Below are 27,841 nucleotides of genomic sequence, written 5' to 3'. Positions count from 1 at the left end.
ACCTGACCTATTCTATTACAATTCTATATAATTCCAATCAATCCAGAATGAATTAGCTTTAATAAAAAAGATAAGTTTGATGAATTATATAATGTATATCATTATTGCAAATCCTCTCAAATTGTCTCTGAGTTCGGAATCAAAAATGGATAATATGGGTAGTGGAGGACAAGTCGTAAAAGAAAAAGATGGTATGAAACCCGTAGCAACCGAGTTTAAAAACCAGCTTATCAGCCACAAATACATTACAATGTTATAATAAACACAACAGTTTAACTTTCCTATTTTTTATTTTTTCTACATGCAAATCTTATTAACATATTGGTACAATTTTTCTGTTTAAAATGAGACCAAATATGACGTAATCTGGATCATATTTATTTATCAACAGGTGTTGAATAACTCATTTTGTTTCATTACATTGGTTTGATTTACCTTATAAACCATGGACCTCATAATTACATAGGTAAAAGTTGCATTTAGCAAATATAAAAATAAAAAAAGTTTTATTGTTGAATTAATATTATCTCGTCAATATGTTTTTCTCAGTTTCTTTGATTCTCAGACCTTTTTCTTGTTTCCTCTCTGTTCTTTTCTAAGTTCGGCAACATTCAAATGCTTAGCTCAAACCTTTTTTAAGAACCGAAAGGACACCTTCATAAGTTTCATAACAGCCCGGTTTGGGTTTCAATTTTCGGTTAGTTATTTAACTTTTATTCTAGCGCGTTTTTAGCACGCTCCTAAGAGCAGGCTTATGTCAGGACTTTTGTGTATCTGCCAAACCATTGAACCTCGGGACTTATTAATCAGAATAGTAATAAAAAAACGGAGCGTGCTTGAAGTTCGGTTTGACCGCTCTTGTTATCATATAAGAGTCGGTAAGGTGGTAAGTGACTACGAACCCCTTTTCAAACTCCCACAGCATAATCGACACCAGCGCCATCAGCCGGCAGTCGTAAAAACTAATACATGACATCACCATCATCTGCTCCTGAAAGAACTAAAACGTGGCGTCATATGCGTCCCTTTGTCCCTGAATATCAAAACGCTGGTTGTAAGTGACAATTATGGCGGGTAGGAAAAAGCACATTGTTTTAACCATGCAACAACGCCTGGATGTTTTGAAGGACTTAGATACCACATCTGTATCCGCGATTGCAAAAAAGTACGGCGTGAACAGAAAGACAATTCGTCGAATAATAAACAATGCACCCAGGATTCACATGTTCGCGAACAAGAATAAGCGAGAGAAAAAACGACGAAGAATAGTGGAACCAGTTTATAACGAACTGGATGAACGTTTATTAACGTGGTACATTGAAAAAAGGACACTTGGGGATAAGATAACGGACGCTTTAATGCTTGCAAAAGCTACGCAAATAAAAGAAGACTTACCATCGTGTTCAAGTTTCAAGGCCAGCCACGGCTGGTTGGCAAAATTTAAAGCACGCCACAACATACGTTTGGTGCGTCTGTATCACGAAGAATCTAATGCGGAGGAAGAGACGGCAGAAAATGAAAATCAGCAAATTAAAGAAGAAGGAACTTCTCCAAAAGAACTCCAGGAGAGTTTTAAGTCTGAAGAAATGATGGAGGACCACAACGATGAAGCAACAAAAACGGAGCTAATAAATATATTCGAAAGACTCACATTTTATAGTGCTAGAGCACCAGCGCATATTCAATGCATAGTGAAAGGGCTGAAAATATTTTTCTTGGATGAAGAGCATTAACTGGAAGGTAAGTGCGTATATCTGCATTTAACTCTACAAATTCATGCCACTTTGAACGATAAAAGAATTTTACTTGGCGGATGTTTCCTTCTATATAAAATAAATAAATATTGTTCAAATTATATCGCGTTTGGTCTCATTTTAATCAGAAAATCTCATAAATCTCTTATGTCAACAAAATTTGTAAGCGAAAAAAGTAAACTTAAAAGGTTCTATTGCTTTATTATTAACTACCAGCCATGAACTCTCGTCAAAGAAACGGGGTGAATTCGTAGAAAAGCTGCTCCCTTACCGCTTGAGATAACTTTTGATTATGTTGTAGACTTTGACATTTTAAACAACTTTTTCCTGTTACAAAAATATCGAACTCTTTTGGTTTTCGAATTACAGTAAAGTAAAGCGTCTCACGTTGTCCCAATGTTGTTCTATCCACTTTGTCCGCCGGTTTCTTCCTACGCCTATGTATGTCTCATCTGACGTCTATGTTCTGTTTATTGAAGTCAGCCACGCGACACGCTATGCGGCTTCTTTGATGAGAGTTCAGTTTATAACAAAGAACTATCTTTCTTAATTTTACTTTTTCTTACCCACAAATTTTTTTAACATATTGTTGAGATTTGTTTGGTTAAAATGAGACCAAACATGATATAATTTGGATCACATTTACTTATTTTATATACAAGGAAACATTTACAATGCGAATTTTTTTTCGACCATATAGTCCAAATTATGTCATAGTTAGTCTCATTTTAATCAGAAAAATTGTACCAATATGTTAAAACAATTTGCATGCAAAAATATCTAAGAATAAGTATGTTAAACTGTTTTTATTATAACATCATTGTGCATATGTGTTAGCACATTGATAGGCTAGATTTAAATTTCTCTGAGAAATAGTATCTGTTCTAACTGTATTGTCTATCTTCGTTTTCGACCTTACGGACAACGTGAGAAGCATTACTGTATTCGCAAAAAAATATCATTACCACTACAATGAATTCTGCGTATACGTATGCGTCGGCCATTGATTGTCACTTGCCTACCTTTTCTCTAAACAGCACCACGTGGGCCGGCAACTATGTACAGTCATGGATAAAAGTAAGTAGACATCGTTTAAAATAAAATATATATCTCTTAAAATTAGATCAAATGTCGAGGTTGTTTGAAGTTAACAAAATTAATTTACTAAAATAAATGCGTTTGTAGTTTTAAAAAAATTACAATTTGGTGAAATCGTGAAAAAAAATAGCGAAGGGTAATTTTTCAACTTATTTATGCGAGCCTATAATGAACATTAAAAATATGTCTTTCATAGATTGAAATAATTTATGTGTATTCATTGAGGTCGGTCAATGCATTTAGAAGTTATAAGTATGTTACGTTTCTCTCTCAGAAATTTCCTTATTTGGTGTTACGATCCCTTCTCGGAAATTTCCTTATTTGGAGTTGGATGGGTACACCCGGCATAGACAGCCTTCTAGAAAATTCGAGACCAACGCGAAGCAAGGGCGCGGTCCCTCGGAGTCACGTAGAGTCCTCCCCTACCATTCTCTTTACTCCAATTTCTGGGTATAAAAAGGGTGGCGACGAAGGCACTTTGGTTTAGTTACAGTCTAGAAAGACTTCAGTACGTGTCAGTGCGATTTACTTACGGAAAATCTCTGCAAGGAGGGAACTCTGCAAGCTCGGATATTCAAGTTCCCTTCGAGCTATCACTTAACAATACAGTACATTGTCTGCTGTTAGGCATTGTTTTACAGTTGTAGTCCGCCCTCGTTTGCTCGCGTTCGTTAAAACCGAGAAGGATTATTTTCTTGCTTCGTGGAATCGAAACTCAACAGTTTAACTCAATTCGTTTTATTCCTTTGACAAGGTTGTAAATCTAGAATCGTTCATTCAATACCGCGATAATTACACGCAACATATGTATAGTCCAGGCACAAGACAATAAATTTAGATCATTTATAGTAAAGTATACTTATAACGGTCGGGATACACCGATAATTCAAGTTACGAGGCCTAATACTAACATTTCCTGCGGCTCCCTACGTTAGCCATACGTAGGTTCGTCCGCATATCACGCTCCTGAGGCTCCCTACGTTAGCCATACGTAGGTTCGTCCTCCACTCTTCACCTTTCCTGTGGCTCCCTACGTTAGCCATACGTAGGTTCGTCCACCATAGCCAACCTCCTGGAGCTCCCTACGTTAGCCATACGTAGGTTCGTCTCCGCGTCTACTTCCTTAGGCTCCCAGTGTTAATTACCAACACTGGTCAAGCCAATTAACAACTCCATAACCAAAATATAGCCCCGGCCACGCAGCCGTCCCCTCCGGCTCGTAACATTCAGTTACAATAACCTGTCTAGGGAATCTACTAAGGTGTACCTTTACCGCTCGAGGCGCACTAATAATTCGAGTTACGAGGCCTAATACTAACATTTCCTGCGGCTCCCTACGTTAGCCATACGTAGGTTCGTCCGCATATCACGCTCCTGAGGCTCCCTACGTTAGCCATACGTAGGTTCGTCCTCCACTCTTCACCTTTCCTGTGGCTCCCTACGTTAGCCATACGTAGGTTCGTCCACGATAACCAACCTCCTGGAGCTCCCTACGTTAGCCATACGTAGGTTCGTCTCCGCGTCTACTTCCTTAGGCTCCCAGTGTTAATTACCAACACTGGTCAAGCCAATTAACAACTCCATAACCAAAATATAGCCCCGGCCACGCAGCCGTCCCCTCCGGCTCGTAACATCTAGTTACAATAACCTGTCTAGGGAATCTACTAAGGTGTACCTTTACCGCTCGAGGTGTACTAATAATTCAAGTTACGAGGCCTAATACTAACATTTCCTGCGGCTCCCTACGTTAGCCATACGTAGGTTCGTCCGCATATCACGCTCCTGAGGCTCCCTACGTTAGCCATACGTAGGTTCGTCCTCCACTCTTCACCTTTCCTGTGGCTCCCTACGTTAGCCATACGTAGGTTCGTCCACCATAGCCAACCTCCTGGAGCTCCCTACGTTAGCCATACGTAGGTTCGTCTCCGCGTCTACTTCCTTAGGCTCCCAGTGTTAATTACCAACACTGGTCAAGCCAATTAACAACTCCATAACCAAAATATAGCCCCGGCCACGCAGCCGTCCCCTCCGGCTCGTAACATTCAGTTACAATAACCTGTCTAGGGAATCTACTAAGGTGTACCTTTACCGCTCGAGGCGCACTAATAATTCGAGTTACGAGGCCTAATACTAACATTTCCTGCGGCTCCCTACGTTAGCCATACGTAGGTTCGTCCGCATATCACGCTCCTGAGGCTCCCTACGTTAGCCATACGTAGGTTCGTCCTCCACTCTTCACCTTTCCTGTGGCTCCCTACGTTAGCCATACGTAGGTTCGTCCACGATAACCAACCTCCTGGAGCTCCCTACGTTAGCCATACGTAGGTCCGTCTCCGCGTCTACTTCCTTAGGCTCCCAGTGTTAATTACCAACACTGGTCAAGCCAATTAACAACTCCATAACCAAAATATAGCCCCGGCCACGCAGCCGTCCCCTCCGGCTCGTAACATTCAGTTACAATAACCTGTCTAGGGAATCTACTAAGGTGTACCTTTACCGCTCGAGGTGTACTAATAATTCAAGTTACGAGGCCTAATACTAACATTTCCTGCGGCTCCCTACGTTAGCCATACGTAGGTTCGTCCGCATATCACGCTCCTGAGGCTCCCTACGTTAGCCATACGTAGGTTCGTCCTCCACTCTTCACCTTTCCTGTGGCTCCCTACGTTAGCCATACGTAGGTTCGTCCACCATAGCCAACCTCCTGGAGCTCCCTACGTTAGCCATACGTAGGTTCGTCTCCGCGTCTACTTCCTTAGGCTACCAGTGTTAATTAACAACACTGGTCAAGCCATTAACAACTCCATAACCAAAATATAGCCCCGGCCATGCAGCCGCCCCCTCCGGCTCGTAACATGTGCATGCTGAGAATTTCATCGCGATCGGTCCACGCATTTAGAAGTTAGCATCAATTAAAATTGGCGTAAATCTTAACTCTTCATTTATGGTCATAACTAGTCATCGATTAGAAGAAGGGTTAACAAAAACCGGTTATATCTGGTTCGCCCTGTTTTTCTGCATGGCTCATGAGTTGAAAATAATTTTTGCAATTTTGTATATCGAAAAAAACAATATCATGTGACGGGTAAATGACAAAATATTCAAGTTTGTGTCCATCAATAATTTTATTAAAACGCAGACATTCTCATTCGTTGCTTTAGATTGTAATATTTCATCGAGGTAAGAGAATTTATCATAACCTTCTCGAGTGTAGTATTTATGATCTCTGACTTTGACATATCTTATAGGCGACACCTTTCCGAGTAATGTTTCCTTATAACTTAATCGTCGGTCATTGTTTAGTAAAAAATTATTAACAATGAAAGATTGAAAAATGTACCGTTATTTTTCTAAAAATCTATATTATTTCCGCATGAAGTGCTGCCACATTAGTTAAACATTCTAGTATTGGAACTGACAAATAGGCTTTGCCCTTGCCCCGCACCTCAGCCTCTAAAAAAACTAAACATCAAGATGAAATATAGTGGGTCTTTTCGACATGAAATCTGAACAGCGCGATTGCACTGCGTGGAACTCAAGTGTTAATAAGGTTGTATAATTTGTTCTATTCAGTATTTTAAAACTCTCTTTGGCTAAAGTATGCACCTAGTGTGATACTAGATGCTTTAAAAATTTGAAGTTGATAGTTGCAGTACATTCTGAGAACAAGTTACCGCAGAAAATATCCACTCCCCTTATGAGATAGGGCCGGATTTAGTGTATCTTTTATCCTGGGCGAGTATGCATATAAAAATTTTCCGGCTCGAAGATAGTGCAATTTTTTATTATACGTTTTTAAAAATTAGATTTAAGGTAACTTTGGGTGTTCGCTGCCCTTGCTGTCGAAAACTGGTACTGCTTAGGAACTTCCTGGTAATAAATTACGAGAAGTTAGAAGCTGTAGATCACGATTATCTACAGCCTCAAAAATAGCAGAAATCACGTAAGTACACAGTATAAATCCTATCCTTGCCGAAGCCTTTAACAACTTTTTCGAGTAGTAAACCCAAAGCTCTTGAAATTTAAAAATTTGATTCTTCTTTTTTTTTGTTTATTTAATTGTATATAATATAAAGAATATTTTGTTTCAAGTGTTATCAGAAAATTCTGATAATTGACGAAACTGTAGTTAAAATTGTAAGAGTGTGCGTCGCAATCAATAGGCAATAATTTAAGCCTGCATGTTCTCCAGCGAACAATTAAACCAATTAAAGCAATAAAAGGAAATTAGATCAATTTATGAAGTACAATTCGATGAAGATTTATTTAAAAAGTACATATGTACAACGCTTTACACATTTAAAGATTTTAATCTAATAATGAGGTCCAATAAAATCCTATTTTTTTAAAATATTCTTTGAAAATTCTCTAGACAATAATTCTATCAATTGTCATATGTACATATGTACTTAAGTACATGTGTATACAAATACATATAGCTGATTGATTGTTTATCTTTTAGTGAATCATGTTTTTGATTTTTCAATTTATAATAAAGCAACAAATTTTGCTTTATTAAAAATGAGAACTTATACTAATTCAATACGAAAGCATGTAGGTGTGCACAATTTAACTATGTTAATATTTAGAGCATTGTACAATTCTTTTTTTTCTAGGTTCTTACCTGCCTCCTGGAATAAATTAGTACTTAAAAGTGATGTATAGTAAGTCTAGAAGGAAAATAAGAATAGATTACAAGTAGTAAAATTATTATACATAGCGCTAAAGGTGTGCGAGAACCCGAAAACTTCAGATATTCAGATTTCCGAAATTTGGGGAATTGTATTTCGAGATAAACTTTGTTGAACATAACCATGAATTGAAAATGTTCATTAAAAACTGTATCCAATTCACTCTGAGCCGGCCAAAACAATTCCCGACTCGGTCCGAGTGGTGGGTACACAAAATTTTCGAGTTCTGAAACATCTATGCTTTCGAAAACTCGATTCGACGATATTTGCGAATTTGCATTTTCGCTACAAACGTGTAATCGCATTATAATGTACATTCGCGATCAAATCAGTCTTTCCCAGGGAAAATGGTGATGTCCCGGCTCTTCATCCTTCCCTTTCTCTCCCTTTCTCTCCCCTGTGCTCCCACCCTTCCCGTAGACATCACCGGGGAAATGACAATGTACCAAAATGGGGTCACATATGTATACATACAGGGTTTTTCACGCATCTGGGCCAAGCTATAGCTTTGAAACGATAGGAGATAGAAATAAATTTCATGAGACAGAATGAAACGGTGTCAAATGGAGCATCATGTGACGTATATGACAATTCCGGAAGTGGGGGTATTTCCTAGATTTTAGGGTCAACTTCATTTTTTTGTAGGAGAGGGGAGAAAAAGGCGTTTCGTCTCGATATCGTCCAGTGGGGCTGACAACAGACGATCGCTACCCCAGACACCTATCATACCGCAATTCAAAACTTCTATACAGGGTGGTCGACAACAGGTGGGCAAAATTTTAAGTGATGATTCTAGGGATCAAAATAAGACGAAAATCAAGAATAAAGAAATAGCATTTGCGGCTTTGTTTTCCAGTAATTAACGTTTAAAAATTCGAGTAAAAAGCACTTGAAACCTGCAATCCGCCCAGCACCGACGACTGAACGTCAGGTCAGCAGGGGAAGGTACAGTCATAACCAAGAATCGTTGAATAGTAGAAACTTACCTCGTGCTATTCTGTTTCTCGGTACTGCAACATTCGGCTTCGATTCTTGGTTATGACTGTACCGACCCCTGCTGACCTGACGTTCAGTCGTTGGTGCTGGGCGGATTGCAGGTTTCAGGCGCTTTTTACTCAAATTTTTAAACGTTAATTACTGGAAAACAAAGTCGCAAACGCTATTTCGTTATTCTTGATTTTCGTCTTACTTTGATCCCTAGAATCACCTCTTAAAATTTTGCCCATCTGTTGTCGAACACCCTGTATATTCGAACCGCATGCCGGGCGACCGCTTGCGAGAGCAGTATCACTGATCTCTCGTCGCCACCTAGCGGTTCCCGGCCCGAACTAAAGGCGTCCGCTGAGACGAAACCCTCGCCCCTCCTTCACTAAACGCCTACATTTTAAATGGTATTATATGGTTTCTTAAACATCATTAGATGCATTTCGTTATTTTCCATAAAACTGTTGAGAGATGGAAAGTACATTAGGGAAAGGAATGCGGGTACGATTGGTCGTAGTCGGTACGTCACGCCTCACGCACATGCATTCTAGATCGTCGCGTGCTATTGGCCAATGCGATCACACACTAATCGCGTCGCCTGACAAAGAAGAAAAATGAAACTTTGCGACAAAGCGAGATGGTACGAAGTCAGCGTTGCGGTGAACTTTGAACGCGAGGATCAAACGTGGGGATAGAGCGGAGCGTGCGAAATGCTCCCTTTGTCCCTGTGCCGTCCCGCTAATGTAAGTACTTTCCATCTCTCAACAGTACTTGGGTCGAAAAATGATTATTTTTCCTTCTTTACATCTTCTACGTAAAATATCTTTTAAAGTTTAGAATCCAAACTAATCATTTTTCGACCCGAGTCTCTTAATAGTTTTTTATAGAGAATAACATCATGCACCAAATGATATTTGAAAAAATATACAATTTCGTATAAAACAATGATGTTGAAATGCCTCCACCTTGAGAATTTACACATGCATCACACGATGCTCCATTAGATTAATTAATCCATTAATTCATAATAAAATTATTTTCATCATCTACAGTTTCAAAGTTCGGCCGAGTTGTGTGAAACACCATGTATACATACAAGTCCGCAGCTCCCCACCACTTGCATATAAATGTTTACGTGGGATTGGAATTAATGTTTACTTCGTTATTTATATTTTTCAGTTATGTACCAAGTTTATAATATTTAATACTTAAAAATCATATTATTTTGTTTCTAAATTACTTTTGATATTAATATCATCGAAATTAAGATTTTGAAAATTCCCGCTTCCCGTATGTCGCCATTTTCCCTAGGAAAGCCTAATTTGATCTCGAGTGTACAGACAAAGGTGTATGTAACAAAATATGTACAGTTTATGTTTCAACTTACACTTTATTAGAGGAAATAATGAAATATTTCTGAATAATGACATAATAAATGTATAATTAATTAACTAGTACAAACCGAACAAAGTTAGAAAATTATCTATTAAGTTAAATCAACATCAGATCTGTTGCAATACTTCTCTTGATTTCTTCAACATAATGCTTGGTTTCTATTAACATTTTTCTGTTTCATAACAAATTCGACGGTAAAACAAACACCAGTGTACTGTGCTGTCTTTAATTTTGCTAATGGTGAAATTGCAAACAAGACAGCAATACTTGTTTATTAAAAATAACTAACTATAATACATAGAAATAAACTATGGTTTCACACAGAAGCAATAACATGATGTTCAGTAACATATTAACAGTAACATTAAAATTACTAGTTCATAAATTATGGAACATATTCACTGACAAGAGAAGAATCTTAACTGTTCAACTTCGATTTTAACGTGCTATTGTAAGATGATACCATATACAGGCTGACTCAATTAAAAGAGGCCACCTAAATATGAAAAGTGCTCAGAGCACTATTTGAATGGTTTCAAACCATTCATTTGAAGGAATATGCACCTTGAAAAATAAATGTTTTATCAGATAATTTGTTCTGTATTTTCTTAAAGTCTTCGTGATTTTTTATTTGCGAAACCGTTTATTTTTTTCTGTGGCATTTTCTAAGGGATGAAAAAATACATTCGAGTACGTATGACCTTCATATGGACTGGAAAACCAATAATGTGATGAAATTCTATTTTACAAGTGTATTTTTTTTCATCCACTACAAAATGTAATAGAAAAAATATTCATTTCCTGTTTAAAAAATAACAGTGACCTTTAAAAAACACTGAATAAATAACTTGATAAAAGAAGTTTGTTTTATTAAGGTATTGCTTTACTGGAGCCATTCAAATTGTGCCGTGAACATTTTTCATGTCATAAAAATCGAAGAAGAAGTGACCTCCTTTAGTTGAAACACCCTGTATATTTCTAATGATAAGTGTAAAATATTAGGTATGGGCACTTGGTAACTTTAAAGATATAACCAATTAAAAATACACGCTTTCAAGATTAGTGTGAAGCTAAAATTGGCCAAAGTATTGTTGATGAAATCAAATGATTACTTAGCTGATAATGAGAATTCGTCGAATCGAATCCGGTTCACTGAAGTATTATATTTCATTTTACAATTCTATTGCAGATACAATACATTCCATACCAAATTCATCTGTTTAACATTTTAACAACTATACATTCTGTGGAATTTATGACTTGTACAATTTTACGGTTGCTTTTATACTAAATAAGAAATTAATGTTCTTTAACAAATACTGTTAAATTTTTTAATTGTAACTAATATTTAATCAAATTACAAGTACATCTAAAAAAAATATATACTTTCATCCTTGTTTAAGAGAGTGCTAAACGTCTCTCCTTTCATACTACACCAAATATTTATTAATATAATGCTGTAACTTTCTTTTAAATATTAATAATTTCGATGCAATATTCTTTTACAATATTTTCTGTGTCGCAATAAAATTGTAAAAAAAAGAGATAAGTTTCCGTTAATAAAACTAAAATAAAACTTTAGTACCTTTTTTTTGAGAACTTCATGGTACATATCAGAAATATGCATTTTTAGATTTTTAAATTTGTCAAACAGTCGAGTGCCTACCCTTTACGCTTTACACTTTCCATGCTTTTTTCATTAGGAAGCTGTATCGTACAAAAGTCGAATAAAATTAAAATCGAACAGTTAGGGTTTTTCCATTCTAAGTAAAAAATAAGATCAATCACGTTGCTTTTAACAAAAATATTTATTATTTATTAGCAGGTTGTAATTTTTGGTTGAGACGCTGTAAACCGAAGTTTTTTGTTTCTACAGACTCTACAATAATGCTAATTAACAAATCTAGTTCTTAGTTTATAAATTTCTTATAAGTAGTGAAAACATCTGAAAACATAGGTGGAATTGTGCACGTCTGTCTTACAAGGAAACCGCCACAAGTGTCCTCTTCAAAGCTTACAATTAGTAAACTTTTGCATATTGGTAGATGATATTATTACAAATTCTTTCTGTATATACCATATGATATTCCACGTAGACGGTTAATACTTTGCTGTAACAGTTCCTATCAAATAAAAGAGTATTCCTTTTCAAATTGTATTTTCTTCTCATAATTATATAATTAGGTACAGTATAAGCATGGTAGACTTTCTTAGAAAAAATGATGGGAAGGAGGAATTCTCAAAATTTTAAAATCAAGATTAATTCAGAAAAAGTTAATATAAAGTTTAATTATTGAATATTATAAATTTTAATATATAACCACTAAATATTAGAAATATTAGAAATTTTTATTTACCTAATATTTTGTAGTTGTATAATAAATTTTATACTATTTAATAATTATAAATCATATTAACTTTTCCTAAATTAATGTTATATATAATATTAGCATCTTCTAAATTAGAATTTTGTAAATTCATCCTTCCCGGCATTTTCTGAAATGAAGTCTGCTATGCTCGGTACTGTATGTAAATACATTGAGTTGCATCGAACTTGTCGCGGCGTGTGACACTAACACACATTCACGCCAACAGTCGATTGGCTGCAGTCCCTCCTTCGCGTGCCCCTCGTCAACCGGCTCTACGGCGTGAATATGTGTACACTGAGTTGCATTGAACTTGTCGCAGTGAAGTTGGTTAAAAATTCACTAACGCATTCACGCAGCGTTGGTGAGCCGATTTGTAGCCAACTTCACTGCGACAAGTTCAATGCAACTCACAATACACTGAGTCCCATCGAAGTTGTCGCAGTGAAGTTGGCGCACAAACACATTTACGCCGCGTCGGTGAGTCGATAGGTGAGGTGCATCGGCTCACCGACGCGGCGTGAATGTGTTAGTGCGCCAACTTCACTGCGACAACTTCGATGGGACTCAGTGTACATAAGTGCGTGATAAACTGCTGTCTTCATAATTTATATTTGTTAGGTATAACAGAAAAATCAATTTCTTTTAAATTACTTTGAGTAATTATTAAAATTTTTTTCTGTATTATAGGGATTGGAATGGTCCTCTTAAACTTTAAATTATGCATGTCCTAATACGTGTTGATATAATTCTTTGGAAATTTATGCTATCCTATATTATTTCATCAAATGTTTAAATATTACAAAGCGAATTCATTTGCACTTACTAATTTGGAAAAATGGTACCTGAATTATAATGGCCCGAATAGCCTTTATTTTAAGTATCTTTTAAATTATTGATTATCTACGTCCATAGCCATGTATGTACATATGTATGTACATACGAAAAGGTTCGTAATAATATGATTTATCAACGTATAAAATTTTATTAAAATGTGAGGGAATCACTTGGAATGGTTGGTAAACAATTACTTCAGTTGCATGAAGTAGGAGCAAATTAAGATTTTTGGAACCTAGAGTTATCAAACCTTCGAGGGTTCCCTTGGTTAATAAATATGGTGAAAAATCGAAATTTATTCTAAATAACATTAAATAACATTTAATAGCAAAGAAAAAAAGGCAATAGTAAAAAAAATTTAATTCAACATTTTATGACGTAACAAGTGGAAGGTATAACGAAGCCCCATGGAAGTGTGGCTCGGGGCTGTAGCCCCTCTTAGATCTTCCCTTAATCAAACGCTGGCATAATAAAAATGAGTATTTTTTATAATTAATGATAATACCGTGGATGGTATTATTTACGTTTTGATTAACATCAATTATTTTTTCATGAAATTTGTATCTAATAATAAGGCAATGAGTAAGGAAGTTACTATTCTATGTAACGACGTTTAGGTCACTAATAATTTATAATAAATTATTTAAGCGAAATTGAACAATTTCGTGAATAACTAAATTTCTAGAATTATTACTATTCTTGAAACTAGTATCTTTATTAATTAATGTACCCTATTTAATTATCGCTTCTTTGAATAAAGTTTGTATCAAACATAAACGTAAGAGAATATTAATGTTCTTTCCGTTAGACGGGAAACAAAGTGCACAATGTTAGTGACAGTTTCGAGTCTCATATTTGGAATTTATAGCAGAATGATAAGTCCAGTTTTATCTTTGAAATAGCAGAAGACATATTTGCATAAGACTTCAGCAATATTTGTTCATTCTTCTTTCAATCTTCTTGCTACACATTCGTTTTCTTGTTTCATTCTTGCAAGTTTGTTTGGTCTTGCAAGCAACAATTCGATGCATTGTTAAAAAATACTTTTCAGCGGATCACTTTTCACAATTTAAAACTGAAGATTGTTAAATGTCTTCAAAAAAATGAAAAGGAAACGGTTACTCGAACCTTATTTCTTATTCCCTTTCATTCGATTCGGTGCATAGACTATTCTTTAGTTTACCAGAGAACTACGTATTATGGAATTCACACAACGTAAATTGGATCTTTGCACACCGATATTCGTGCTTCTTGAAGAATCCTCAACCGTGGTCCCAGAGGTACTCCCATTTTTTGCAGCCTTTCTTCGCTTAGGTACGGAAGTTCCACCATTCCGACTTTTTCCTTCTCAAATGCAGTTGCATATTTCTGTAACAAGAATAATTTCGTTAAAAATTTACTAAATTATATTTACTCACTGATTTGAAGTTCAACAGAAATGATATTTAAAAGAAGGGAAATTGTAATGTGGGAAAGTAGGTAATTGTAGATATCAGTGAAAGTGACTGAAACGTTTTAACAACAAGCGAGTTTCGTTTACATTTGATAGACTTGAAAGTACTGTCCACCGATCACAAGAAGTCTCATGAAATTAACGCAATCTGATTGGTCACGGCTCACTTCAGCTCACACGTACTTTCGGTCGTGACGTATGATTGGTTGAAGTGATCACACCTACCAATCAGGCTCGTATAAAACTAGGGGGTCAGTCAATGTGTGCGTAGTATCCCCTCTTGCTCCTGTGCCGTCCCGCGAGATTTCTTGTTTTCGGTGAACAGTAGTAGGGTCGATTAGGGCCGAGACTATACCACTAGACGTGCGACTATCGATTATTATGAATAAGTTAGAGATATCGTAACGATATTATCGATATATTAAAATATCGGTAACATTTCGATATTATCGACATTTATTGATAACTACGTGGATAGTCACACTTCTACAGGGTGATCCTCTCGCTACGCTACTCGAAAGGAAGTGTCGCCACAATAGAATATATGTATTTACATAGAAGTCTCATTTCTGTCATCGCTTACTTCACCCCTGCAGCGAAGACGGCTGTGTGTGTGAAAATGTGTGTACTGAGCAGAAGAGTCCAATTTAAGCGCTGCGGAAAACAGAATATTTTCTTAACACATTTTCACGCACACAGCCGTCTTCGCTGCAGGGGCCACCTCGGTCAAGTAAGCGATGACAGAAATGGGATATCGACTACCACATTCTATTGTGGCGGCACTTACTTTGGGTAGCGTAGCGAGAGGATCACCCTGTATTCTGTTTTCCGGAGCATTTAAATGGGACTCTTCTGCTCATTGCTCTTCGCTGCAGGGGTCAAGTAAGCGATGACAGAAATGGGATGTCGACTTCTACATTCTATTGTGGCGGCACTTCCTTTCGGGTAGCGTAGCGAGAGGATCATATAGTACAGTGTGATTCTCTCGCTACGCAAGACAAAAGTCGTGCCGCATAATCGAACCCTGCTGTTTTTGCGGGTAAAGACACCCAGTGGCCATATCGCCGGACCCAAAACTGTTCTGTGTGTGTTTATGACTGAGACGAAAACAAGAAACGGAACAGCAGGGGTTCCATTGTGCGGCATGGCTTTTGTCTTGCGTAGCGAGAGAATCACCCTGTATATGATCGTTTTAGTTTAACCCTTTCGATACAGCTATATCGCTCGCCAGTATGATTCTACCTCTAGGGATATTCGCGAGTAAAATTCCATTTTACGGGGCAATTATAACGCATGCACGCACTTTACCGTGAAGTAGGTATAACATTTGATGGCTGATAAAATAATGTAATTTGCTGGTAAATTGTAAACCAATACAACACATCGATGGGTGAATACAGGGTGTCTCGGGTCGGCTAGTACAACCGGGCAAGTGCCGGTTTTAGCAATATTGGCGCCCTGGGCAAGATTATCGTGGCGCCCATTGAAATATATGTATACATATAGCATATATGTAATATTACATATGAGATGTAGATAGAGAGAAGAGACAATGAGAAAATATCGGTATATTTGCATATTAGGGACACCGAGCTGCTGCGCTCCCTACAGATCTAACGCCATGGACGATTGCCCAACCGCCCCCCCTAACGCCCGCACTGAACCGAGCAGAGGGTGATTTTATAACCAAAAATTATACTTCCGTATAACAGTTCACGTAGGAGAATTTGAATTGATATTTATGTTATTATTCATCTTCCTTAATCACATACTAAATTTTATAATATTCAATAATTATAAACTGTATTATTTTGTTTCCAAATCATTTTTAATATTATTATCATCAAAATTAAAGTTTTGCCTCTAACATCTTTTTACATAGAAAAGCTTACTTTGCTCGATACTGTACATCTTCGTCTCGGAGAAGAATTATTTAGGAGTGGGGAAACTGCTTCATCATTACAAAACTTCCTACTATTAATCGTAGATCGATCAACAACACTCATGCATCTGTGCGTGCGACTTTTTTGAGCGTCCCTGGGTTGAAAGTACGATAGCGCAAACTTGAAATATATACGTACCTCATACCCAAGTTCCCTGAGGAATAATCGGATCAAGGGTGGTTCCGTGCCGAAGAACTTGGTGAGCTTTTTCACCCTTGAAGGATTGGAAAGGGCTGGCAATTCGGAGTCCTTGATTAGTGGTTGGGACTGTGACCTCACCATTGCCATGCTCGTTTGTGTCCTCAGTGCAGCAATCTCGCCCCTTATGTTCTCCATTTCCTGCGAATACCTGGTAGTAATGAGTTTCGGAAATTCCAACACGATTTTCTATTTACCTATTCTACTAATCTCTCGTACCCTCCACTTTTCATTTACATTGTGTACGTACTTTGATAGACAATTTAATATCTATGTATTTTACGAGAAGTTAAAATGTAAAACTTTTTAGATACTTAATTTTGCATCAAATACATTAATATTCGGGAAACGAATCATTTTTAAATTTGCTGTTTCATATTAAGTGCCCGATTTCAAAATATTAGAAGTTTGATATGATTTGATAACATAAAGGTACGGTGGAATTTCGATTATTCGAGGTGCTTTTAACCCTTTGAAAACAAATTTTTAGTACTCATTCGTAACTCCGATAAATTTTTATAATTTATATAAGTATAATCAAAGGTTTGGCTTGGTTTTTCTCAAATTTTAAAACTTAAAAATTAGAAAATTAAAAAATGAGGGGACTAAAATTCTAAAATTTTTAAATTTTAGTCTTGAAATTCTAATAATTTTTAATAATATAGAAATAAGTTGGAGATGAAAAAACTGTGGTGGTACCTATTTGAACCATTAGTCTTGAGGAAAAAATATCAGTTCTTAAGAGAACAATGTTAATATATATATGTCAAGGTTTCTCAAACAGGACACTGTTTTGCACTTAAACAAATATATTTATATTTACGTAATGAAACATGGGACATAAAAGACATATTCAATAGTATAAGTAACTTATTCGCGTTTTACACAACAAAAGGACATTTCGTGAACTGACTAAAACAAAAGAACGATCGCAACACCAAAAACAGAAAAGAAGGACGCGCACTCTTGTGACTTTGTTGACTTTATATATATTAAATAACAGTATTACTTTTAAAACTACAACGGTAGAAATTGGCCAATTTTGGACCTCACAGTTAATACAAAATTTTCTTTTTAAAATTATCAATGTTTTCACTGATTGCTCATTAATTTTAAATATGATTAAATTATTATTTGTAGTTTTCCTTATAGTTGTAATGTTTAACTAGATTTTTTTTTCATTTCAAAACTATTACAGCTTCAAATCGTCAGTCTTTACAATTAGTTTTCTTCAGAATTTAGGTCCAATTTTTGCATTTCATTATTATTGTATCAAAGGTTGATTATTATTCGTTTATGAAATAAATAAATAAATATTAACGAGATTCTCTCACCTGTATCATTAGATGTTGGGTTCTCATCTCTGAACTTAAGTGTGCCACCGATCTCGCAAGTGTGACTACGTGAGATTCTAATCGTTGAAAGCGTTTATTTATACTCTGTAAACATGGAATACGTTTGCAATCAGTAATTGAAAAGAAAAAATTAGATAGTGATTTATGTATTCTTAAACATGAGAGTCAAGTAATGTAAAAGAAACTATAAATATTGGTTGACATTTTATAAAGTATATTTCCTTGTTACGTTTAAGCTTTTTGAATTTCACATTTTTTCATGAAAAAAGGTACCTTTACTTTTTGGTAAAATAGATATTAAGCTTTCATAAGGAATTACATTTAATTCAATTGCAAATACCATACATTGTACTTAATCTTATCATATTTTTAAAATAAACAGTACACCTGTAATGGGTACTCGATACTCGGGTCGGATCTACAGTGTTCGGGTCGGGTCGGATTTTGCAAGAACCCGACGCTCGGATCGGGCCGGGAATTATAATATTTCAGTTGACTCGAGATTTCTGAAATTTGAATAACTATACTTTGAAACGAACTTTATTAAACATGGCCGTAAATTGGAAGTGTTCAGAGGGAGCGGTATTTAATGCATCCCGAGACGGTCAAAATTATTGCCAACCTGATCGGACTATCGGGGACTGGAAATTTTCAAGTTCTCGAACTTTTGTACTTTCGAGAATCCGACCAAGTTCGATATTTTCGGATTCTAGCACACGTCTACTACACACATGTCGCATACATCTGTATTATATTTTGTTATTAATATTTATATATAGTTTTATTAATAGTTTCCATCCCTTTCCTATGGGTTCCCTTGTATCAAATGCTTCTTTTGCATGAATAATTTCATACAGTGTATGTTTGATAAAACAAAGGTTTCGTATAGGTATAACTGACCTTGATGTCTTTGGCTTTCTTCATCCTATCGTCAATAACATGGGATCTACGTTTATCATGATGCCTGGTGACAGGTCTAGACGAAACGGATGATGTTGGCAATGAGGAGACCGAACCGTAACTAGTAAGACCTCTAGCCTTTCGTTTTTTCTTCACACTCCCACCTAGCAATTTTAGTACCTGCAATCATCAATTAGGCACCATTTTATTATGGCTTCTCGTGAGTCGACGTTACTTCTCTCACTTACAGTGAATCACATAATTGATCAGATATTTCCTAGATATGAACGGGTTTATTCATTAATTAATATTAATGTTAAATAATAAAAATAATAAAAAAATTATTATAAAAATAATACACATATGATATGTGTACACTGGCGATGAGAAGTAATGAAATTAAATCACACAAGATTATATCTAATGGTATATCTTACCTCGCTGTACATATTCTCTAAGCCTTCCAACTGCTTCCTAATGGTTCTGGCATCATTTGTGCTCAGATCAGAATCGCTCCTATCCAACATGGAGTCTAAATCGAGTCCAGTTGTAGTCGATGTTAGATCTCCCGCTTCCACGCCAAAAACTAAGGATGAATAACAAAATGAAGAACAGATAATGTTTTAAATCCTAATCTTAATTGGCTAAGTGTTGATAAGGTAATAATTTTTATAAAATCGGGTTTATAATTAGCAACTAATCTAGCTGTAAATACAATTAATCTTGAAATGAATAAAATATATTCATGAAAATTTCTTAAATATAAAAATTTATTATAACGAAGTAATAAATAAACACCAACTGTAATTGAAGTTGATGAATAAATTAAAACAAAAATACAGGTATAGAAGTTACTATTGTAACAGGTCATCATAAAATAAAAGGAATGTGAGCTCTTTCAGTAAAAGCAACTAATACTATCAAAATTAATATAATATTGAATTTCATCCTCCCAATATTATTTCTAATAGAATTTTTATTTAAATTACAAAATCACCAAATCAGCTCTTTAAAAAATGGTTAATATTCCAGAATTTATCTGTAATCCGGAGTTCAATTATTCAAATGGGACACACACGTTTCGTTGGCCATAAAGTGGTTAACTAATTGCAAGTATCGTGGGATAAGGTATTACTTACGATGGGAGAATTTCTTTGCCGTCTCTTTCTTCGAAGTCGAGGCCCCACGATGCTTCGAATTGCCCGAGAATCCTCTTTTTTCCATGACCTTGCTGTAATCGCTGTAATTAGGTTTCGATCCGTATGGTAAGCTAAAAGACCCACAAACATGCAACTGTTAAGGTTACCGAGAAAGCAGTGGAAGACGGTTAAGTATCGTGAAAGTATGTAATATAGTATAGTCGAACGAACAGCTCGCTTTTAGTTAGCATCTAATGAATCATTAGCTACACTAAGCCGTATTAATATTCAGTTACCACGACATTTAAGTAATTATTGTTCGATACGAGAGACGGAAAGCATATCAGCCAGTATGTTACTTACGAAATTACAAATCGAATGGAAATACAATAAACATTTGTTAATCTTGCTAGATGCATTTATTTGCCAAAAGTTCTGATAAATATATTGACTGTTAATTAATTGGTTCATATTTTTCCCTTTTCCATATTTATAATGATGTTAAAGAAGTAATTGTTATATAGTATGATAAGGAATTTATTTTAGTTAATAGAAACGCAAGTTTCATTAATTTAATATAAATATTTTTATAAGTATACCCTAATACTCTGTTAGAGAGCTTAATTTTTTGAAATATTTTGAATAAAAAAGTATAAGGGTACAGTGTCAAAAAATTAACAATGAGTGATGTGTTTTTATATTTCTTATATGAAACAAGTCTTATATCATTGATTTTTTTTCAAATCATATCTTAACACCTTTTTATGCAGATCTATAAAAAAATCAATTTTGTTTGTAAAAAAATATACAGTTTGGTTTAAATAAGTACAGTTGATCTTTAAATCTTTGAAGAACCTTCGCTTAAAAGAAATATTACTGCTATGTTATAGCCTTTTAGATTTCATATATATTTTATTAATAAATTTGTTTTATGTTTTTACTATCAATGAAGGTATTTATGTAATTTAGATATTTCGTTCTATTTATTGTGATTAACCGTATGTAATAGTTGTTAATAGAAAAAGTATATTAGGTTATCTACAATACGTAATTCGATAGAGACGAATCCAAAAGCCTTATTTGGGGGCGGGGGTATGAAATATGTAAAAGTATATTTTTGAATCTCCTTTGACAGACTTACAGTAAATACCTGTTATTAAATAAGTTATTCATTAATGAAAGATCAAATATAAAACGTATTAAAATGTAATAAAAATTAAAAAATTACCAACAAAAGCAATGTTATTTCACGATATAAATTAATTTTTTTTAGGATTTTATAACTGTTGAAGAGACGATCGGCCCCATCGCCCCCCTCTGGATTCGCCCCTGTTGTAGTTTGATCGGTTGGTCGCTTCAGCACACCGATATCGGTGTTTCAATCTACGCGAAGGGTAGAAATAATCGGAAGTAGCCCGGGGCAGTGACCGGAAGTGACATCGGTTACGAGACGAAGAGATCTGTTTGAAGTAACGTTACCTCGCCGAGTATCGATTTCTCGGTGTTCTGGGACTTTCATGGGGCGAAAGCGGCGGCAGGGGTGGTGTTACCGATGATACACTTTCAGATAAAGTGGAATGTGCCATCGCAGGGACATCTCTTGGCTCCAGAATGCTCCTCAACTCTGATTCAACGATGTCCACCCACTCAGAATCTTGTACTGTACAAACGAGAAAGAAGAGTGACATTTAACAAACAGTGAGTGGCTGTACTGAAAAAAAAAAATATACATCGATCTGGTACGACAAAAGTAAGGATTGTCTTCGAATACATGAACGCCCAATTTTAATTAGTTATGAGTAATTAAAATGATTAGCCACCTTTTTTTAACCAAAAAATCCTTAGTTTTTAAAAATTATTAAACAATACTGTGAATTTAAAAAAAAAAACATGATTTTACATGTCTTAAGAAATTGGTCATTTCAACATTGAAGGGAAAATGATTAGAAATACAGATAGGTACAACGTAATTAATTAAACTACTGATCGTCGGCCTTTGTTGTTTATGGGTGATAGTGAAATAGTTGGTAAAATAATCATTTAGAAAATAATAAAGTAATTAATTGTTTTCAGCGTTGTGATGATAAGTACAAATATTCATGTCCTACCAATCTATAATTTAAGGAAATTAATTTAAAAATACCAATCTAGCATTGGAATAGCTAGGCAGAAGCTAGGATGGGCCTACCCCTGTTCACCCTTATGGACTGGTTTCCTCATCATTCTAAAATTCTAAAATTCAAAGTTTCCGAGATCTTAACATCAAAAATTTTCAAATTTTCAGATTATAAAATTCTACGATTTGAAAACCTTGAGATTCTAGGATTTTAAGGCTTACGTAAAAGCGTACGAAATACAAAAGTGAAACGCTTGACACTGTTAATAAAGCTAAAGGATCAGGCTCACCCCATCCAAAATTCCTAGTTACGCCAATGCAATCTAGTATGCAGGGAATTTATACTTAGTAGAAGACAATGTGCAATTAATCTTGTTAGCATGTAGGATTTACTGTACATACGAACTATGTCAGCGAAATGAACTTTGAAATTACAACAGCGACATTCATCTCAATTCTGTTACTTATACACATATAGTGCATCAGAAAATTATTGGCACATGCAAAAGCTTGACAGAAATTGGCAACGTAAAAATTGACGAAAATACAGCTTTAAATATTATTCATTTACAGCTACAGAGTTCATGCCCGAAAGAATGAATATTATTTTTAAAAAAAGAACAATAAAAATGAAATATTTTATACAGAATTTGAAATATCTTTTGAATTGTCAATATTTTTAACATCGTAACTTGTTATTTTTTCACATATATGTAAAAATAATAAATATACACTGGTCCCTCTGTGCATCTACGTAAAATCTCGGTTTTGATTGACAGCGGTTGTAAAGGAAGATTCGTTTACCCCTGCAGGCATGGTGCTAATAAAAATTTGTAATGACTTTTCTATAATATAAAAACGGGAGTAATTCAAGGCCTGCAAACACATTTACTATCACGGCTTCTATAAAATCGCAGGAATCGACTTACAAGATTCTTCCAGTGGTGCTACAAAAATACAAGGTTGATGGTCGATACGTCACAGATACGGCTTTTTTGACCTGTCTCAACAACGTATGTTTTGTTGAGTTTATCACCGACTCTCACGAAATACGTGGTTTATAATCGTTTCCCGTGAGATAGTGGTTTCTTATTAGGAGCCATTGATACGCAAGGTATAATCTGTAGCAGCGATTCTCAACCTTTTCATACATGTGTACCACAGAAACCAAAATTCAGGAATTCCAGTACCATTAAGAGAAGTATGTACTTATGTTCTCGAGATTATCAAGCAAAGTAAGTTTCCCTAGGGAAAATGGCGATACAGGGGAAGCAGCAATTCTCAAAATCTTAATTTTCAGGATATTAATATTAAAAGTAATTTAGAAAAAAATTAATGTAATTTTGAATTATTGAATATTATAAAATTTAGTGTATAATTAAGAAATATCAATAATAAAATTAGTATTAATTCAAATTCCCCCACGGAAACGCTTATGCGTAATTGGTGTACAAGGTGTCCAGGAATAGGTAGGACTTTTAAGAGATAATTTTGAAGGTCAAAATAAAATGAAAACTAAAAATGACGAAACAGCGCCGCGGCTTTGTTTTTTAGTTATAAACGTTAAAAAATTCGAATGAAAAGCGTCTAAAACTGGCAATCTGCACAGTACCGACGATTGAACGTCGTGCCAGTAGGGATGTGTAAAGTTATTGCCAACAGTAATTGAATACTAGAAGCTTAGAACGTGCTATTCTGTTCCTAAGTGCTGCAATAGTTAATGTAACGTCTGTACAGTAGACAACTCAATATTAATTTTAGCGAGTACAGTGTGGGTTATAACATTTCCTCCGAGTTTAATAAAAAGGGTTTAATATTAAGCAACGATTTGTCAGCACTTTATTTTTCATACTGTAACAAAAAGGAACACAATATCACGTGGTAAGGTTCTAGTATTCAATGACTGTTGCCTATGACTGTACGTGCCCCAATTAATCACTTATAATACCCCTTATTTAATTGTCGGTGCTGTGCAGATTGCCTGTTTTAGGCGCTTTTCACTCGAATCTTTTAACGTTAATAATTAAAAAACAAAACTACGAACGCTATTTCGAAATTATTCATATTTGTCTTACTTCGACCCTTAGAACCATCTCTTAAAATTCGCCCCACTTCTTGTCGAATATACTATATGGAGCTCTTTTCCCTACATTGCCATTTTCATTAGGCTTGATTTAATCACGAACATGCACAAGAATTTAAGAGAGATGATACATTTAATTACATTTCTGTTATATGTATATTTCTTTCTTTGTTTATAACAGAATAATTGTACAGAAAACACTAACATATACGATTACCAAACCATATTAAAATTGTTGTACTGTATGTTACAGTTGCCTTACGCGTATCACTAGTTGAGAACCGCTGATGTATAGTGTTAAGAAACCCATTTGTTTCATTTTGTTTTGTCTCACTGTAATTGTAAAATGAAACTACGTAAAATTAAAACTACGTATAAAAGGTACAGCGTTGAAGGAAGCTCTTTTTGTCAGGTAGATAGTAAGGTACTTATGTCTTGTAAAGAGTACCGCGTATAGCAAGAGATCAGGTATGTATATAAAGCAGAATTGATCTTTAAATCTCTGCAAAGCTTTGATGCAAAAAAAGAACTTATTACTGTATTGCTAAGGCGCTTTTGATACCATATAACTTGTCTAAAGCAACCTTTTTCATACTTTAATAAATAAGCAAAATAATTAACAGTATTAACAGACATATGGATGTGACGCCTTCAACGCGCATGCGTAAGCGCGACGGTTAGCGGCGCGGCTCGTCGGCGGCAGAGGAGGCTAGTCTCCTACTCTGCGGGTCTTGCCACTCAAGCTGCGCGCTGATTGGTCAATTTTCAACAACGAAATGTGGCTAAACTATTGATCCCATCGAAAAATGTTACAGAACTTTTTACTTCGATTTTTCGTGATCTATCCAACGGTGTAGAGGTCTTCAGGGTATTTTTTAACACCTTGTATACAGGGTGATCCTCTCGCTAAGGGACACAAAGGAACTGACGACAATGAATCCCTTGACCACACCATGAAGACACACAGAGTCGTCTCGGACCGGGTAGGTCCTCGCTGGCACGTGACAATACGGACCTCTTTATGGTGCGATCAAGGGGTCCATTATCGCCAGTGTTCCTTTGTATCCCCTAGCGAGAGGATCGTCCTGTAGTATGTCATCATATGAGGACGCCATGACCGAAAGGGTTAAGTGACTCACATATTGATAATTACAACTAACCTCGTCCAGCAACATTAACACATTTTTTCACAACTCAAAGGGAGATAGCTATTTGCAAAACATTTGAAACATGCATCACAGCAAACAGGAATAAGTGGAGTTTAAACAACAAACCTGGAGGATGGGTTTGGTCTTCCGGTGGTGGTCTCCTTCCGCTGGAATAAACAGCAGATCCTCTTCCCGAATCAACATTGGAGGAACTTTGTCCAGCTTTGTCATAATCCGATCCAGATCCTTGATTCTGAATCTTCAGTCGGCCAATGCTATGTTCCAGATCGTCTTTCCTCGTTTCTGATTTCACTGTAGACTCCTTTGAATATTGATTCTCGCCCCTTTTTGAGTTATCGGTATTTCCAATCTTCGAATTGGATGAATTTCTGGCTCCGTCCGTTTCCATACCTTCTTTGGACGCTTTCGAAGTGTAATGATTCTCTTCAGCACGCTTCTGTAGCTCCTCGATCCTCTTCTGAACGGATGTTGCTTCCGATTCTTGATTGTCTTGGCCAGATATTCCCACTTGTTCCTGTTCTCTCTTCGAACATCTAACTGTGTCATCTCGACGAATACCGAAACTGGTCTCTGGCCTGTATTCGTCCTTTCTCTGAGAATCGCTTCGTCCAAACTCGCCAAGCCCACGGTCTTCCACCGTGATTTCGTACCTTTCTTTATCTAACGGATCCACCGTGAGACTCTTCATACCGTCAACTGGATTTCTAGATTGTTCGTTCACCCTTTCGTCTTCGTAGCAGAGTTGAGGTTGCGATGCGGCCTTTTCGATGCCTTTCGTCGAGTTTCGTCGCTGAAATTCGACTTCCTGATTGTTTTCGGTCTTCATGTACACCTGAGGCACTCCGTACCTTGGTCGACCTTGGGCGTAATGATAGTACACTTCTTGCCCAGACAATCTCAGCTCCTGTGTCTGCCTCGAAGTACTAGGCAGGTCGATTTGAGACCTTGACATTGCCTGTCGAGCCTGCTGATACTGTTGATAGGATACGTTGTTCGAGAAGTAGCTCTGTTGCACGTTTCTCACGCCGGATGGAGTGTTTTGTTGGCCAGCAAGCTGCTGCTGATGCATCTGCTGGATCAGTTGACGTTGATGCATGTTCTGCGCGTGCTGCTGTGCGAACCTGGGACTCTGATGATGGTTCTGATTTTGATGCAAAAGCTGTTGCGGACTTTGGAAGTTTTGATTTGTTGGCTGCATAGTGTTTCCTACTGCATGTTGTTGCATGGGTAGACCGTGAGCCTTCTGCATTTGGGAGTTCTGTCCCTAGTTCAATAATCATTTGCATTAAAAAATAATAGTAAAAAACAATTGGAATGTCCAATTGTCCAAATTAAATTGGAATGTAAATCAAGATAATGAATTCATAAATTTCTAGCATCAACATAACTGTTTGTGAACCAGAACAAGCAATAGTAATTTGGTGCAAAAATATTTGTAGTTGTTGAGTGCAGTAGTAGATAATCATGGGTAAAAATTGAGATACATCCAGTACTGGATCAAGGCGGAGTCTAGGGGGGTTGCAGTACTGGGCCCCACTTTTTGGGGAAGCTTCTCTCTTATATTAAAAATACCAAAGTTTGAAATCCACTATAATCTGGCAGATTTTGGAATCAACTGTTATTGTAAAAATAAATCCTTTCCTCTCAAATTTGTTAAATTATTAAATTATTAAAATACATATGCATCTTTTAGATGTTTCTCCTTCAATATTATTTATTTGTAAATTATAATTTTTGTGGACGATTAAATGCTGTTTAATTATATTTGAAGTAAATTACATTTTTTGAACCAAGTTTATCAACCAAGGGAATTCTCGAAGGTTTGATAGCCCCGGGCTCCAGAAATCTTAATTAATAGTATTTAATAGAGTTAATAGTAGTTCTTGTAAAAAGCAAACAAAGCAACAACTGCTAACGTTACACGTAAAATTCCCATAAACAGTACATTAGTCATCTTGAACGATAAAAATATCAAGCTAGATTCAACGGCCTTAGCCACTTAGGCCATACCGGTACCAGTAAGATCACCGAAGTCTAGCTAACAATAAGTGGGCACGGTTTCGCCAAAAGATGGGTTACCGTGTCCTATTGGCATCGAATAGCGGAAAGCGAAAATGAATAAATGAATAAGCGAAACGTATGAATGAAAAATAAGAGTATGGCACAAATATAACAAGTAATGTAAAAAGCTAAAATAGACGAGATTTGAAAGAAGGCGCACATGTGCGCGTGGACGCTAACTTTTGTTGGGCAGAAAGGGGGCCGTTAACCCCTAGATAATGCCGTCCTCAAAATCGAGGGAAAAATATCAATCAATCAAGCGACATTTATTTTGCAGTGTGACAGGTGTGTGTTAAGTG

General features: G+C 36.0%; 2 protein-coding genes and 1 non-coding gene across 4 annotated transcripts in view; 1 reads left to right on the top strand and 2 right to left on the bottom strand.

Annotated features, from left to right (window-relative positions):
• The first annotated feature begins 1,083 nt into the window (after nucleotides 1-1,083).
• On the top strand, nucleotides 1,084-6,306 carry LOC114880688 (jerky protein homolog-like). 2 transcript variants are annotated; one of them, XR_003790120.2, is made up of 3 exons: nucleotides 1,084-1,744; nucleotides 2,792-2,831; nucleotides 6,259-6,302. XR_003790120.2 is itself a non-coding variant. In XM_029196967.2 (3 exons), the coding sequence occupies exon 1, from the start codon at nucleotides 1,101-1,103 to the stop codon at nucleotides 1,731-1,733; it is 633 nt and encodes a 210-aa protein (XP_029052800.1). In that variant the 5' UTR covers nucleotides 1,084-1,100; the 3' UTR covers nucleotides 1,734-1,740; nucleotides 2,792-2,831; nucleotides 6,259-6,306. The 2 variants fall into 2 exon arrangements, 1 of the variants encoding a protein (XP_029052800.1); XM_029196967.2 differs by having other exon boundaries at nucleotides 1,084-1,740; nucleotides 6,259-6,306.
• A 4,988-nt stretch (nucleotides 6,307-11,294) lies between these two features.
• Nucleotides 11,295-11,358, bottom strand: LOC114880693. The gene has a single exon (XR_003790121.1). It is a non-coding gene; the product is annotated as a U6atac minor spliceosomal RNA (small nuclear RNA).
• A 2,109-nt stretch (nucleotides 11,359-13,467) lies between these two features.
• The window catches only part of LOC114880692, a 72,418-nt gene continuing 58,044 nt past the window's right edge, over nucleotides 13,468-27,841 (bottom strand). Inside the window, exons 7-14 of the mRNA XM_046286636.1 lie at nucleotides 25,587-26,745; nucleotides 21,593-21,773; nucleotides 20,114-20,244; nucleotides 19,412-19,560; nucleotides 18,975-19,154; nucleotides 18,054-18,158; nucleotides 16,660-16,860; nucleotides 13,468-14,493 (exon numbers count right to left, since the gene is read on the bottom strand). Of these exons, the coding sequence (XP_046142592.1) occupies nucleotides 14,332-14,493; nucleotides 16,660-16,860; nucleotides 18,054-18,158; nucleotides 18,975-19,154; nucleotides 19,412-19,560; nucleotides 20,114-20,244; nucleotides 21,593-21,773; nucleotides 25,587-26,745 (2,268 nt within the window). The 3' untranslated portion in view covers nucleotides 13,468-14,331. The remainder of the gene's footprint in view (nucleotides 14,494-16,659; nucleotides 16,861-18,053; nucleotides 18,159-18,974; nucleotides 19,155-19,411; nucleotides 19,561-20,113; nucleotides 20,245-21,592; nucleotides 21,774-25,586; nucleotides 26,746-27,841) is intronic.

Source organism: Osmia bicornis, chromosome 8, assembly GCF_907164935.1.
Source record: "Osmia bicornis bicornis chromosome 8, iOsmBic2.1, whole genome shotgun sequence".
In the NCBI taxonomy this organism is placed as follows: domain Eukaryota; kingdom Metazoa; phylum Arthropoda; class Insecta; order Hymenoptera; family Megachilidae; genus Osmia; species Osmia bicornis.
This window is presented reverse-complemented; position numbering and strand designations above follow the sequence as displayed.